The sequence below is a fragment of the Hipposideros armiger genome, unplaced genomic scaffold (genome assembly GCF_001890085.2).
Source record: "Hipposideros armiger isolate ML-2016 unplaced genomic scaffold, ASM189008v1 scaffold_689, whole genome shotgun sequence".
NCBI classification, from domain to species: Eukaryota; Metazoa; Chordata; class Mammalia; order Chiroptera; family Hipposideridae; genus Hipposideros; species Hipposideros armiger.
In genome coordinates this window covers 290,753-307,826 of record NW_017732039.1, presented here as the reverse complement: position 1 = coordinate 307,826, position 17,074 = coordinate 290,753, and the positions used below count along the sequence as shown (strand labels likewise).

General features: G+C 38.4%; 1 protein-coding gene across 4 annotated transcripts in view; it reads left to right on the top strand.

Moving 5' to 3' along the window:
* Positions 1-17,074, top strand: part of PCDH19 (protocadherin 19) — a 106,748-nt gene that overhangs the window by 57,856 nt on the left and 31,818 nt on the right. For 2 of the 4 annotated variants that reach the window (XM_019626771.1, XM_019626772.1), the window contains 2 exons: positions 2,471-2,529; positions 9,855-10,027. In XM_019626771.1, the coding sequence (XP_019482316.1) occupies positions 2,471-2,529; positions 9,855-10,027 (232 nt within the window). The remainder of the gene's footprint in view (positions 1-2,470; positions 2,530-9,854; positions 10,028-17,074) is intronic. The other 2 variants (XM_019626773.1, XM_019626769.1) reach the window with 1 other exon arrangement.

Sequence of the window (17,074 nt, the reverse complement as noted above, 5' to 3'; positions counted from 1 at the left end):
TAGGTTAACTAATCTGTATCCTAGGGCAAGGGAAAGAGAATTGTGAACGTCTCCACAAGCAAGTCTTTCTAGACCTGATTCTTCTTTTAACTCAGTTTCTGCAAGAGGGAATCCACATGGTGAGATATATTAGTCCATTAGGACCAAGAAGTAGTACAGTTACCAGGGATAAAATTGGTAGGGTTTTGCTTATTTGCCCAAATGTGTAGTTCTGGCACCATGCCTGGAGGTCAGATCTCTACAGAGTTCCACATCTGATGCACAGTGCATGCTGGTTGAAAGCCCTCATATGCAAAGCTATGCAGAATATTCTACTTGAAAACTGGCTTCTTGAACATGACATTATCTTGGGATGTTGCTCATGTTTTCCCTGCAAAGCCAGTATTCCCTTGATTTCCTTTTTTTGCATCTGTGTGTCTATTAATTTTCTTGAGAAAATGATACAGTAAGTTTGGAGGCTGAGATGGGGCATGTTATGCTATTCTTTTATTGCCTGAGGGAGGTCAAATTCCTGATCCTACTTGGGGTTTTGGGTTCTGTAGGAAGCAAGGGATATCATGACTCATGATTCCCACAATGACTCATGATAAATGCAGTTGAAACCCCCCTTTGGATTTATGTTCTATTATGCCTGTTTTATAGAGGAAAATGAGGCACACAGAAATTAATTTGTCCAAGGTTTCACAGTGAAACTAACTGTTGAACTCCTGAGTGCTTAATTCCTTGTTTTAATTGCTTTTTGGGGGTGGGGGACTTCCACTTGTTAAATTATATATTGTACTGAATATCATGGAAGGGTGCATTTACCCAACACAATTTTTGCCTATTATGTTGGTATAATAATTTAATTCAAGAAATGCTTGCTGGTTGACTGACTGATGGATAACCTCCTTCAGCAAAGCTTCCAGCATTGTATTCCCAACGCAGCTTCAAATTTGCCTACTCCTCCTGTAATTATGTTTGCAACAATTTCAGCATCCACTTTTTTTATGAACAAATTAGAAATGAAGTGACCCTGTTGATTTTTGCTCTCCCAATCTTCCTTCCAACAGCACCAAAAATTACTTGTGGTTTACACTAAAGGGGTTTTTTTATCCTCTAGGTAAGAGCAGTCAGTGTCAGTGGATGTTACATAGCCCATCTTCAATGAGGGGCAAGTGGCAGGCATGGACATGCCTGCGTAAGTACAGGACAATGATGCAATTTAGTATCTTTCTCAATATTCCCTCCTCCTTTCTCCCACTCTAGTCACCACCCCCATCCCTACCTACTCCTCCATACTTAGGGTACCCACCACGACTGTTGGTTGTTTGGTGCTCACGTGGTAGTTGGATCTGTTTTCTCCTCCACCAAACTGTGAGCTACTTGAAATCAAAAGCTGCATAAGAGCCTAGCACAGTTAATGTCTGAAAGAAATCCGCTGTTTTCTTAGCTATGCAGTTGTTATGCTTCCTTTTCCAGACATTTTCAGGTGAAATGATTTCAAAAGGTGCTAAGTAATGGTGAGAATAATGAGGATTTTTGGTAGGATGGCAGTGGGGTAGAGAAGATATGCTTGGGCATTTTGCAGTTTATGCAATGATTCAGTGAGAGTAGTGCTTTAGTGTTGGGGGTAGGATCCGCTTAATTAGAACTTTCAGTTATATCATTGTCGATATTTCTATGCATTCCCACCTTCTAAGGCTGGCCCCCTCTAATCTCCCAACCCGGGTGCTCATACTGTTTTCTCATCTCTTTCATCTGGCAGGTATTCAGCATTTGCTTTTGTAAAGCCAGTGCTCAGGCAGTCTACTGTAACCAGATTAGACAGTAACATTTTAACGATAGGAGCTGAGACAGGGGTTTGCTTGCAAACTTCATGTTTCACATGAAAGGCTTTGACACCCCGTGTGGACTGCCCTTCACCCCATTTTAGGCATAATACTTGTTTGCCTTTATGTCTGTGATAAAACAAAGGCCTTCCTGCATAACCAGTGCTGAGTTAAATATCTTAAAACAAAGAGACGTGCAGAATTGAAATCCACAGTGGGAGATTACCTTGCCTGCATTTCTGTATCTATGGAATAAATATTTTAACATGTTATCTACTACTAATAAAAATACCTTTGAACTTCTAGTCAATTTGATGGGCACAGAACTGTGTCCACTGGGTAATGGGAAGCAATTCATTTCTGTAAAGATTTTGGATCATGCTGTATCTTCCCCTAAGCGGGTGCATAGTCAGTAGCCCACCATATTGTAGGGGATGTTTGTGTCAAGTTCGTCTTGGTCTACAGGTGAAAGCTGCCTCCACAGAATCCCCAGGGCCCTAAGGAGGTGGCAGGCATCCCTCTGGCGGTTGTCCCAATATGCGCTCAGTTTCTGATTCATTCATTGTTTCTTGCCCAGAAGAAAAATTCCCCCTAAGTAGGACAGTTTGACTCTTTTCATGAATCATCTAACCTTTTTCATCTTTTTTTTCCCATTGCAGACTGAAAACTATTCTTTTGACTCTAACTATGTGAACAGCCGAGCCCATTTAATCAAAAGGTATGTTGGTTTGCTTGCCTATGTTTACAATTAAGCTTGATTTAATATAAAAAGCAAAATAGATTAATTTTTTTTCAAGATTGAAAAATGTATTCAAACATGTAGAAGACACCATATTTTCTCGTGTTTTTAAATGAAATTTATTGGGGTGACAATGGTTAGCAAAATTACATAGGTTTCAAGTGAACATTTCTATAATACATCATCTACATAGTGCAGATTAGGGTTTTTTAATGATGCCTTTTTTAGATTTAAAAATGAATGCCTGTCTGTTTATTATAGAACATTTGGAAAATTCAGAAAAGTATAAAAAGCTAAATAAAAGTCACTGGTAATTCTGTCACCCCCAAACAATTACTTTTGGCACTTTATCATATTTCTTTACATCAAAATGTATGCATAAACACAAATTTAAAAAATAAAATTGGAATAATATTAAAATACAGTTTTATGTGATGATTTAGAAATCTGTTAGAAAACATATACTTTCAAAATCATGTTGATATAAAAATTCTTGTTACTCTTCACTTTAAAGAGAGGAGCCTTAAACATTTTCTCAGGTGGAACTTCAAGATTTTGTTATTTTGACAATTTTGAAATTATTTTAATGATACTTTAATGACAGATAAACCAATGCCTTACCTTTAGAAAACTTTGTAGCTGAGAAAGGGAAAGAAAAGAACTTTGACTGATTCAACACTTCTTAAAATATTTGGAAGTATTTCAAATGAAGCATTCAAAGTTGAGAGTTTTGTGATGGTTGGTCATAATTCAGTTATCCATGCAGCTACAATGTATGTGAATACAGAGCTGGTTCCATCTGGTGTAGTGGGCACCAAAGTACCCAGTGGGGCCAAGACAAAGGGTTCTGGGAGCTCTCTAAGGTGGGAGAATTAAGCAAAGCAAGACCTTGTGTAGAAAAACCAGTATGGACCATTTGGATAATGCCTTTATTACTGCTTCACGCAAACATCCTTTTGGATAGTCCAGTGGTTATTCTGTAGCTAAAATGCAACTCTGAATGTGTTTGTTAAAATAGTAGAAATGAAGTAGACACACAAGCAGGCAATGTTAGAACTGCAGTAGAGAAAACCTGAAAATTCTATTATTTTGCTGGCTCTAATCCCATAAATTTACATCACCAGAAGAGTGTGATTCAAGGAATAAACTAGCTTGTTGTACAAGCAACTTTGATTGATATCTATTTTATTTCACAGTGCTGCAGTAACTTCTGAAAACATGCTAGGTTTATCTTTATTTGTTGGGAATCGCTTGTGTCCTTAAGTGATAAGTGTTCATTATCTGAAAATGAATAGCCCAGTATTACGGTCGTAGCACAGTTTGGACATTTTTTGAGGGGTTGGGAGGAGTCCATTTTGAACATTTTCTTGGCCTACAGAAATAAAACAGAAGACGAGGAATTCAAAACTATCTGACTAATTTGTTTCAGAGGGAAAAAAACAACAACACCCTGTTTTTGTGCACTGATTAGAGTAATTTTGCAGCAGGAATCTGCTTTGTTTTTTGCTTCACGACTGTTATTTCAAACCTCCTTTTTTTTCTTTTCTTTTTTTTAACTCCTGTTAAAAACAGGGACTTGCCTTATCCTCACAGGTCCCTTGTGAGGTGCCTGGGAATTATGCAGTCAGGTTAAACTGATAGCATGAGCCTGATTTTCATAGCTTGGCAGAGAGCCAACACTCCTGAGGCCCCTTACCATCTCAGGTCAGCTCTGAGTATCCAATATACAAGGCAGACTGATGAGATGAATACTTATGTTTAAATATTTTGCTTTTGAAACACATGTATCTCCACAGCAGCATTAGGACTCACTAGAAACCTCTGGTTTTGATTAATTACTTTATATGTTTTTATTTATACACACATACACGCAAAAGGCACATCCTGGACTTAATGGGCTCTCGGTGGAAAAGTCTCCTGATGATGTCTGAAATCAAAGATAATGTCTTTTCACTAGGGACCACCTTGATTAAGAGGAAACATCTGAAAGCTCAGGGAGACATACATTTTTGCCTGGTTCTGTTTCCGGAATCTTGAGGGCTTTGGAAAACCACAAAAGCCTTGGAATTTATGGGATCAATTGAGTTTAGACAAAGCACAATACCTGGAAAGATGCAGAGAATCTTGTGTGCTAACCTTTTCTAGAGGCTAACCATTTTAAATGTGAAATGTGTGGAAAATGTTAAAAGAGAGTGGTGACTAACACCAGGTGATAAAACCCTGCAAACCATGTTCATATAGCTCACAGTGATGTTTGAAAGGGGTTTTTGCCATATGTAGTTTCTTGAGGATCCATTTACAAGGATGGAAAAAGCTCCCGGCCAGGAAATTCTGAAACTGATTATCAGTTTTAATTTTACTATCTAGTCCCTGTTTCTTTGAATGCCAATCCAATTTCAGGCCAACTTTGAGAACTTTTTTTCCTATCCATTTTCTCTTCCACTGTTCACTTTCTGTTTGTTCAAGGATCTTTCTTGGGCCCTTCTTTTGGCATTCTCCAGCAGTTGTTAACTGTCTTGGCCAGACTGCTTACATACAGGTTTCTTTCTCCCTATCACATCTAATCCTCAGTGGAAAGGCAGAGGGCCAGGGGATTCTCCCAACACAAATCAAGTTTGAGAAGGGTGTAGCATGGATCCGGAAGGGAAAAGGAGACTGTATGGCACATTCCCCGTAATGTTGTGCACTGAAGAATCTAGCATTACATTTCTGTAATTTTTTTTTCTAGAACGTTACGTGCAACCTGCAGGTGTACCCTTATATCAGAGGCTTATATCAGAGTCCTAGATTAACAAGCAAAGAGAGTTTGGGTTTTTTTTCTGGATGGACTTCCTTCCTGCTATGTTTGTTTCCTTGCTATCTTCTCAGAGCAAGGAAAGCCAACAGTGGTACTTTGCCCCGGCTGCATCACTCTTTCTTCATGCCGGGTTTCTGTGCTGTTCTCTGATATCCACTCCCGCAGTGCTTTTGGAGCAATATCAAGCAGGGCATGAGGCTGTGGCTCAAAGAAAATAAAACAGAAAATGAACAAGGTATTGAAGCAGTGTGGAAAAGAAAATGAGCCTTGGCTTCTAAACCATGCATAGCGCTTTCCTTTCTACCCAAAATGTCCTGGGGTTTTGCAGTACCTGGTATGGTGCCTTGTCTATAACAAGTGCTGGTATATTTTTATTGAATGAATGGATGAAAGAAGTTGATGAAAACCTCAGCATTTTCCATTGAAAACTAGCACTAAACTTTCCTTGAAGCCCGCAATTTCCAACCTTCAATGTGCATTAGAATCACTCGGGAGGCTTGTTAAATGCAGAGCCTCTAGCTCCATCCCTAGAGAATCTCCAGTTTTCATAGGTTCCCAAAATTATTAGGATACAAGGTGGCCCAGGAACCATTCTGGGATCTTCTTGATGTTTCTTAAATATAATTACAATACTCTTTTGACTTTCACTCCCTTCTAATTCTTACTCTCAGATGGCGTCCCCTGGGTATGTGGTGTTACTACTAGGAAGATGTGACCTATTTCCTTTCAGATTATTCTGTCATTTGAAAGACTTCTAATATCTTAAAGGGTAAATACGGGTCAGAATTCGAATAATGTTTATTCATCAAACATTTGCTGAGTAACTATTATGTGCAGAGTTTTATTTTAGGTGTTTTCAAACAAATCTGTCCCTCTGTTGGCCACCAGAGTAGTAATAGAAACATTTGCATTTACAATACCGTTGCAAACAGGTACCCTTAATTTATTGTGCCACAAAAGTTGATTTACAGGTCTTTTGTTTCCCACGAGGTACACTGGTAATAAACCAAGTGAAATCAGCCTTTTTTATACCTGGCATAAATTGTTATTTGTTTTGGGTAAGTAGCCATTTACCAGGATGTTTTACAATTTGTAGCATCTTGCTCACTTGGTCTTAAACTGCCTCACACAGATCCATTCATTAAGCCACTGAATGTCCTTACAGGATCAGAGGAAGTGGTACTTAGTTTGTCAGGTGGGCAGAATGATCTCGAAAAAGTTAACTATTGCAAGGTTTGGGAGAGAGGGATTATGCCCCTTTCTTTTTCTTTTAAGAATACATGACTCATACTCACACTACCAGTCACTTACATCCTGGTAGCCAACCCTTCACTGTTTTATTATTTCTGTCTTTTCTACCTAAAAGTCAAAAGCCCTGAGGTGGTTTATACTGGGCTGTCGGAAAAGTCATGACGTATTTTTACAATGAAAAACATAGAAAAAAAATACGTCATGACTTTTCTGACAACCCAATAGTATTCAGATACATATAAAATAGGATAATCAAATTTTAAAAAGGCAGATGCAAAACCAATTAGGAGAAGCTACATAGAGATCCCTGGCATCCAACTCACTGCAATTAAACATTATATTTACCTTGAAAGCTTTTGAGAAGGCAAGACAAAATGGTAAGTGTACCAGGGCATATAGTCTCATTTTTCAATAAAGAAAGGATACGTACTTGACAGGATAATTTTTTTTCCTCTTCCTGAATTTTAGGAGAAATGAACATAGTAGATATCTGAATATAGTTTGTGGAAGATATAGAAGTAGTCTTTAAATATACATTTCCTATATCAATCCTATAAAAAGATTATGGACATAATATTTAATTGTAACTCAATGGAAACATTACCATATGGAATAATGATTATATTAAACAATAATAATTTATTGAGCATTTGTGTATACCTGGTACATGAACAGTAGCACATCAAGTCCTCAAAACGGCCTTGTGAAGGAGGTTTTAGCAAATGCATTTTACAGACAAGGAGATCGAGGCTCAAAGACTTTAGGCATCAGGCTTAGGGTCCCCTAGATGAAGTGGTAGAGTACGGATTATCACTTATTCTAATGACTCCAAGTTCAGTGCTCTTTTCACTACAGTCTGGAAATCTAACATGTCACAGGAACAGATTTTAAAGAACCTAGAGCAGTGGTTCTCAACTGGGGGTCATTTGGCAGTGCCTGGAGACATTTTTTGGTTGTAATTTCTGGGGGGGGGGCACTACTGGCATCTAGTGGGTAGAGGCCAGTGATGCTGCAAAACATGCTACAATGCACAGGACAGCCCTCCATAACAAAGAATTATGCATCCTGAAATGTCAGTAGTGCCAAGGTTAAGAAACTTTGCTCGAAGGGATGGTTAATTGCCTTGTCCTTAAACTATATCCCTCAACATCATATATCTTAAGCAAGTTTTAGCAACTCCTGAAATGCAGTCAATTCAGGGTTGAAGTCTCTGGGTTAAAGTAACAGTTTTGTGTTGGGGATTAAATAAATTTTCATATGCTTCAGATACCATTGATGCAGGTTGAAAAGTTAATATTTGTTGTAAAAATGTAGAAGCCAGTAATATCATCCATGCAGGTCATTTCCTTTCTCCTGAGGTGCAGAAGTGAATGTGGGCATGACCAAATTTTTTTCTTAAAAAGCAAACTTTGAATCTGTTCAAGCTGTGGGATTAGTGTTTATAGGAAGCCCCAAAATCTGTGCTGTAAAGCTAGAAATGATGACTAACTTTAAAGTGTGTGTTTCCACTTGGTCTTCTTGACCATAAAAGAGTTATAAGATGATTGGAAATAGAACTGTATCCCAGTGGGTCTACAAGCCTGAGTAGCTGCATGACATAATTTGGAAGAGCTGAGCTAGTTGCCCTATTGAGTGATTTTAGTTTTAATACAGTTGATGCTCAGTTATCCTTTCTGAAAATAACTAGCAAACAGGTCAACGCTTCACTGTCTCCTGCTCTTCATTTTTTTACAATTATGGCTTTCCAGTTACTGCCCTTTTGATCCTTTTCTTTTCATATTCGGGGCAGCAAGCATTCTACATCTACGTTGGTCAATATGTTAAAAATCTGCTGTGATTCCTTTTGACCAAGTGTAGAGAATGACATTGTTTCCATTGTGTCCGTGGCATAACTGTTCATCATATGTTCTGAATGTTCTTATCAAAGCCTCTGAGAGCCAGGCTTGTGAATGTTCAAGGTTGAACAGATCAAGCAAGTTTGCAGTATCACCTCCATAGGGCTCCCTTTTCAGAGGTACGGTAGCCCTGTTGGGACTTGTCCTAATTCACAAGCATGCCATTCTCCCTTGTTGAGACAACAACAAGTTTTCTTGAGTATGCCTTTGCTGCTTCCTCACTGACTAGGGAATGGATTCGCCATTCACTAGGTGTTTCAAATGCATAATTCATCGTCCATGGTGTAGCACAGCTACAAATTCTGTCAGGACATAGGAAGTATTAGAAATAGCAGGTGGGGCCTCTGGACAAAACCTTATGTATTATTGTCTAGTTCATGAGAAATGGTGTGGGATTTTTGGATAGTATGCTTAGTGCATTGTATGGTGGGTTGATTTAACAAGTGCAAGAAAACTTACCCACAAATTATTGAACCCTTCAAAGTTTCCATGTTCTTGGAATAATTACACCCACAGATTTTTTTAGAGTCCACTTTCTGGTTCTCTCTGTTGTCTTACCTCCTAATCACCAAGGCTCTTTTCTTCCCAGCTTCTGCCTCTCCTTCGAATCTATCTCAGTTAAAACTGACCTGAGGTCTCTGATCCCGATAATCCTTTCTATTTTAATTGCATAACTTCAATTGCTGCCACTTTTTTTTTTGGACTTATTAGTAGATGTCTTTGGAGAGGCAGTATACATAGTGGTTAAGTGTACAGGCCCTGGAGCTAGACTGCCTGAGTTTGATCATAAATCTGCTACAGTTTTACAGGCTGTGTGTGTGTGACCTTGAACAAGTTATTTAACTTTCATGTGACTCTGTTTTTTCATCTGTAAATGGGAATATCTATTAATATATTTTCTCTTATATATCTATTAATATAACTTTCTTTTATAGAGCTGTGATGATTTAAAAAGTTAATTAATGTCAAGCACTTAGAACAGTGTCTCATGCATAGTAATCCCTCAGTTAGCATTAGCTATTATTATTTTACTTTTATTATGTAAGAGGAAAAAATACCTTCTGAAATGATTATATTCTTTGCAGGTGGTTGTTTCAGATTTGCAGCGTCTTCCGCCTTGCCTGTAGTAATGCGTTGAAGATAAGTGAATGAAAGCATTAGCCACATTGGCATGCAAGAGTGGGAATCTCCCTGCAATGTTAAGTTCCATTATCTTTAAGCAGAAATTTCTCTTCCTCCTACCTTGTTGAGCAATCCAGTCACCGTTGGCCTCACCACAGAGCTGACATCATCCTGGCTCTGAAAGATTTTTAAAATCATGTCTATCACAGTTGTAAATGATCATTCTTTCTTTAACCCAGCAGCTCCACCTTCAAGGACTTAGAGGGCAACAGCCTGAAGGATAGTGGGCATGAGGAGAGTGACCAGACTGACAGTGAGCATGATGTCCAGCGGAGCCTGTATTGTGATACTGCTGTCAACGATGTGCTGAACACCAGTGTGACCTCCATGGGATCTCAGATGCCTGACCATGGTAAGGGCTGGTTGGGTGTAAGCTGCAACCACAGATTTAAAAGAAACTAGAATGTTTGAAGTCATCCTTTACTATTTTACTGTACTGTGTTGTCAGGGTTTGCACTGTGCTCATGCCTCAGCAGCTTACAGGGTTTTGAGCTATCTGGATACCTGACCGGATCCTTCTTTACCTTCCCCAGGTGGATTCCCTAGGATTGTATAATGTCCTGGCATTTAAAAAGCTGACTATATATACCTATCGCATACATTCTCTTCAATAATAACTGCACTGAGCACATAGGAAATAAGTAGATGCTTTCTCACCAGGAATAAATGCCTCTTTTTGCTTAGTACATGAATTCAACAGAACAATCAAGTTGCATAGAACACCACACTAATGAGGCCCAAAGGGTGGAGTTTATTTCCATATCAAGCTGGTTAACTTTACCCAAAGAGAGACTCTGTTCTCTGACCACAGACTGCATACTCTTTACTGAAGAGAGAAAGTACCAGACTTCCCATTCTTCTATGGGGCAGCTATGCCAAATCTCTATAGTTACCACACAAATGCATGCCATTTGTCATGGGAGAGACCAGGGTAAAAAAACATGGCTGACTCAGTATACCATTCTGTGCATGTGGAAAACACTTCAAAGGATATGTCACGAGTAGTAGCATCCTCATGTATGAAGAAGAGTCTATTTTTGTGAACTCAGCCACACATGCTTTACCAAGATAAGCTATTTAAAACTGTGTTAGGCATAAACCAGGGTATAAAAACATTATCAGAGTTCAACTAAGGCAGAAGGTTCAAATGGACTTGGCCACAAATGTCATTTCAATGTTTTACTGATGCAAACATGCTAGGTGAACAGCCTGCTTTTTCAATTAAGAACTATGAATTCAGCTTGGGGTTTAGGCTCAGTGAAGCTTCAGAATGCTTGTCTATGTCTTGAGGAAAGCTAGACGCAAGCTCAGCTGGAAGCCCCACTGCTAAAAGACTTAAAGATGAGAAAACAAAATATGGTGATTATGTGCTGGTCTTCAGCTGTTTCATTTCACTGTAAACATCATTAAATGCTTTTGTTTTGGTCTTGTAAATGAATCCGAAGGGGGAAAAATGCACGATCCACAAAACAAAATGTTTTCCATGGAAAAAAAATTAGTCACTGTAGATTCTATTAAATTGTCTTATCTATCCCCTCCCCAGTAGACCGTAGTGTCAAAGTCTATTTTATAGGGAAGTCACTACTGATTGTGCACTGCTGCCTTCCCTAATTGGTGAGTGGTGACATCCACAGAGATAATATACTTTCTGGGCAAACTTACTAAGACTGAAAATGAAAAAATTAAACATCTATATAACTGAAAAAGAGATTATTTAATTCGCAGTGGATTAGCAGTGTGTCACAGGACACAGACTGATATGTATCATTTACTAGTCTTGTGTCTCAAAGAAATGCAATTTCATTTATATCAGAAAGGGCTTTAGTTATATGCTCTCTAAAATGAAATGACTTTAGGAAAGGAAATAGTCATAATTGATTCTCACTTTATGCCTGGCTAGAATAACATCTGTTTTAATTTCTTGTCACATTTTTCTAGGAAGACAAAATCAGTGGACTGCAGCTAGTTTTTCTGAGGGAGTGTTCCTTACAAATGGGATATATTGTGTATCTATATTATGTAGATTGTATAATAATGAGAGTATTCTAAAGCAAATGTGTGGCATTATCCCAAGACTCTTACATATAAGGTGATGATCTCACACACACACACACACACACACACACACACACACACACTTTCACCGTTCCTTTTGGACAACACATTCACATTTTAATATTCAATTTTCATGTATGTCTCTTCATTGTTTCCATTACTCCAGCAGTGGCTAAACCTTAAACTAATCCTTGGGTTTGTTCTTTTCAATTTGGGTCAGTCATTAAAGTTCAGGTATGATGGGAATTCAGATCCTGCTTACATATCAGGCTCTTCCTTATTGCATCCCAGTAATTCTGAGCTTTCCATAATGATACTTAGTTGTTGTATCCCAAATCAACTCTAGGCTAGCTAACCAGACAGTGTCACCAATTCACTAGGGTTGATTATTGCTCCTCAAACAACAGCAACAATTTCAACAGTTGACATTTTATATCACTTTACTATCTCAAACCTAATAATAAATGTTTTTCCTTTTATCCTAAGGCAGAGTTGTTGAAAGCACTCAGTTGATTTGCCATGCTTGCTTGATCTTGTAACTATTCTAACTAGAATGGTTCCAGTTAGATTCACTCCAGGGCAATATGGTATTGTTGCTTCTGAGGACTACCAATGTAGAAAGTTAAGGAGGGAAAACGAAATCTCCTTTGGGCTCAGACCGGTACTGAAAGTCTCAAAGATTCCTAGATGGAAAAAAGTTATCCCAGGTCTCTTTAGTTCATTGATACTGTGATGGGCGTCTCAAATCCCAGTGTCCAGAAATCCTGGGGGTTCCAGAGCTGAACTACTCTTGAGATTTGAGTGGATGTCTCTGGAGAAGAGCAAGGATTACAATGACCTTGTCAGACTAACCGATCTTGATAATATTTCTTCTGGTTCTGTCAGAACCACTCCAAAGTTGGGCCAAAGATACCCAACAGACTATACCTTACATCTTTGTTTTGGGGAGTTTGGCTCACCTTGGATTTCATGTCTGTAAGCGCTCTCTGTGATGTTTCTAATTTGGATATTAGCACAGCATTTTTCTTTGCCCATATGTGGTCACATGATTGATGGGGAATCTTAGGATTTTCAAAATAAAGATAATTTTATGCACCTGGCAATTTTTTCCTTGAGTGGGAATAACTTGTTCAATGAGCTAATATTGTGTTGCCAGTGTTTGAAAGAAAGGTAAAAACGATATTTGCTCTCACTTTCTGAGACATCTGCCAAAAGTGTCTTTAAGCTTTGTTCTTACAACTTTACTATGGCAGAAGAATGCTCAGCATGAATGTCAAGGGTGCTTCGTGACTCAGAGTAAAGGCTTAAATCCCTTAATTTTCAGTAACTCTTCTCTGAGAGCATTGCTAGGAATGGAAACACAGAATCGCTATATTCAACCAAGGAAGGAAGGAAGTCTTAGAAGGTTTTTGCACTCAAAGGGTAAAAATTAGGTGTTTAGCCACTTGACTTTGGATTGTGTTTTGATTGCCCCAACCAAACATATCCGTGAACTGGGTCAGGGTGCAGACAAGAGGGAATGACAGGAATCTCTGTCTTATGGATTATTATCAATCCTGGTATTACTCTCTACATGCCTAAAACCAGGTAAGTGGGTTGATGAACTTGGCTGAGCTGAATTTCCTGCTTGTCAAGTGACCAAATTACAGATTCATTTATCATCTGCAATACCCTGGAATTAATATGTCTCAGCCAGTCCCCATTACTGTAGCACTTGTTCCCAGAAAAGAATATGATGGAAAATTCTTTATCCTATACTTTCTATTGGCATATGGCACTTTTTGGAATGCTATTTTTCTGTAGCTCTCAGAGTGTCTTGAGAACAAGTAAGTGTTGTCACTCAGCAGATTTTACCACCTGGTTTGGTTTCTGAGGTGATGTGGTGCTGAGTTTGGGAGTCACACTCAATTCTTTTAACCAATGCATTCCTTCCCTGAATTCAAGTTATTTGGTGAAATTATCACTTTCTGGCAGGGAGAAGAATTTTGTCTCATGCAATTTCTGCAGACAATCTCTAAGAAGATGAACAAGTAAGGTGATCAAAAGTGCCAGAGGCTCATGCGTTTGTTGAACAATTGAGAGTATCACAGGGCTTGAATTTCTTCCCATCATGGTTATTTCTGGGTTGAGCAGTGCTGTGGTTAATAGGCTTCTGTCTTCCCCTTACTTCTTTCCATGGCCATTTGTGATGATGTAGATATTCCCATTATGCTTACTTAATTACGTAGGCCTGTATGAAATTGGGGTTTATGGACATCATGTCCTAGAACTGTACATGCTAGTCCCAAGCCCAACTAATTTGTTTCAAATCACACTCAGTCTCTCCTACCTTATGATTTGAATTATTGATTATAAATTATAAATTCATCAGCTAAAATGATTACTTAAATTGCTCTAATATGCACCTATTTGGGAGTTCACTACAACACTGAATTGGTTTCCCTCCCATGCTACCTGATACCATACAGAAATGTGCAATAACATCTATCTGTTTTTCACATCCAAATGCACCCAAATGCAATATAATGATTGCTTTATTTCTGGAAGTGTAGGTTCTTCTGTGTTTTACTAACCTTGTTTATTTGCTAGTTTCATCACCTGAATATCATTTAACATTTTTTTTGTGTGTGTGTAAAACATGGATTTGAAGAACTTGATCTGTGTGCAATGCAACTGCTGATACAAATTAGCCATGAAAATGTTCTGTAGGCTGCATATGATGCAAATTCTAGTTTCAATCACAGGTGTATTAAGATGTTTACACTTTCTCCACTGTACCAACAATGTGTAATTTCATTTCCTCTAACCTTTTAATGAAATTATAATTCAGTGAATGAACATTCCTTCTGTATCCTTTTACCTATTCCCCTGACTCACCCCTCACCTCACTAAATTTCCAAACACTCATTTCAATTAGTCTCTTGGCAAAATAGGGAGTTCTCAACGGAGAAGATTTTGTGACATTGCAAAGCAGTGTGCTGCTGGGCTCCAGAAATGGTAGCACGGACCAGATGTTCATAGGGTAATTGAAAATTCCATTTTATCAGAATAGCATTTGCTGTAAAAAAGTTTTATCTTTACTTCAACAAAGAGGTTGATTAGATCCCCTTGGACCCGAATTAGCATCTTTGAGGCTAGATATACTGTTTTGCAATTCATGTGGTTATTTTTCCCCTGGTTTTGCTCATACAAAATCTTTTTAAATATCTTCAGCCTCTTGAAAATATACCAGGTGAAATGTTTAATTACTTGAACACAGGAATGTATATAGTGTATCTGTATGTGTGACTTTCACCGTTTTTTCATCTTGCCTCAGGTATACAGTATTCTAATACCAGGCAGGAACAATCCATTCACAGATTATATATATATATATATATATATATATATATATATATATAAAATCATTCATTATCTGGGAGTTTACTGAGATGACTAAGGTCAGCTCAATGATGAAATGAATAATTCTTTCTGATTTTAGATATCATATATGAAAAGAGCTCGGGATTAGTAACCTAATTAATATTGTGCTAATAAAGCAAAGGAAACAATACGACATTAAAATTGAGATCTTATTTTTAATAAGAGTATCATGAAAGATTCTTCCTTGATGTTCTAATTTGAACAATGTCACAATGCTAAACATTTTCTTTTAAAATTTATCTGCTTGGAGGTTGAACTTCCTGCTCACTTTTAGTTAATGTCACCATAAGATAGTACGTTTAATCTCTGACATGCCCGGTTACCTTGTTGGTTTAGAGGCATTCAGTGGTACTCAATGTTCAGTCTCCCTTTTCCTCTGATGTCTTGGAACTTGATCCATTCTCATTCTCAGCAATGACTGGGCAGGTGGGAAGAGAGGTGACAGGTGGATCCTTTTCTTTATTTCAACTACATTGTTGAACCAGATAATTGAGCTCCTCCAAAGCATTATTTACATATTGTTGGCAAGACAGTTGCTGGAATAAAAAGTCGTCCTTAACTAATGGAAACATCCATGCTGTTAGCAGTTGTTTGCTAGCATTATTTTGCCATGGGCCCTTTGATCAGAGACATATTAAAAAATATTTTTATTGGGGAATTGGGGGATAGGAACAGCGCTGGGGAATTGGGGGAAGGGGAACAGACAAGTTGCTGTCCTTTTTGTTCTTCAGTCTAGTTGTGGAGGACGTTGCTTCACTGGCCCAAGTTGGCACCATCACTGTGCTCTTCCCGGGCGAGGCAGATCAGTCTCTGGCTTCTGGATGGCTTCTCACTGCGGCTGCTGGCTACACACAGTAGCTCATGGCAACCCACTGCAGCCTACGCCGTCGCTGGCGACTCATGGCAGCCCAGCTCCAAGTTGAGCTGTTGTTCAGCATCTTAGCTGTAGAGGGCAGTGTCACTGGCCCTCATATGTGGGATCCGAAGCGGGGCCCTCTGGCATCCCAAGGCAGCTCTTAACCAATGCGCCACTCGGCTGGCCCAGAGACATTTTTTTAGGAAAGTTCTGTTCATCTGCTTTGAAGTAGAAACACTATTCCCCTTTTTTAAATAAAAATGTTTTCTTAATCCACTTGCAACTTTTAGTTGTCTCATATTCAATGTCTATTTTAACATTTATTATTATTAATAATGATCTGTGTCAAGAGATTCATTATTCAAGAGAATAAATGCCAGCAGCTTTCTTGACTGGTTGACGCTAAGAATTTCTATATTTCTAAGCACTTGGAAAACATTGGAGGATGGAGGCTATATAAAGGGAGCACACTGAACAATTAAGAATTTCATTCTCTAGGAGTTTATGGCCCAATAGCATAAATGGTCCAGTATGGAACAGACTACATAGGATCAGTGAAAAAATTAAGATTATTTGAGCTGGAAAGAAAAATGCATTTCAAAGGACACTTTGGTGTAACGGGATCCCTTTGGAGGAATAGTGGAAGCCAGGCCCCAATGTAGAATGCTAAACAAAATTATGCTCTAGTTGGGTGGTTTGCTAGGTGAAGGTTTTCCAATTGCTTCATCATAAACCAAGTTCTGTAGGCCATGATAAGCAGGGACACTACCAAGAGGATAATAGAAGAGAAACAAATCGAGCAGTTTTATAGGGCTAGATCATATGGGTTGTTTTGTATACTCAGAAAGTCCATTGAGCTATGGAGATCATTATACTCTTTGGGTCTTTCAATAGATTTAACATCATTTCTTTCCTATCATAAGATGGTTAAGAACCATATAAAAAACTATCAGGATGGGAAAACATGAATCTAAACTTGCCACTTAAACATTTATGAACTATTTTTTTCTGTTCATTTTCCTTTTAACCCCTTTATTATGAAATAAAGATGGAGAATTCAGTCCA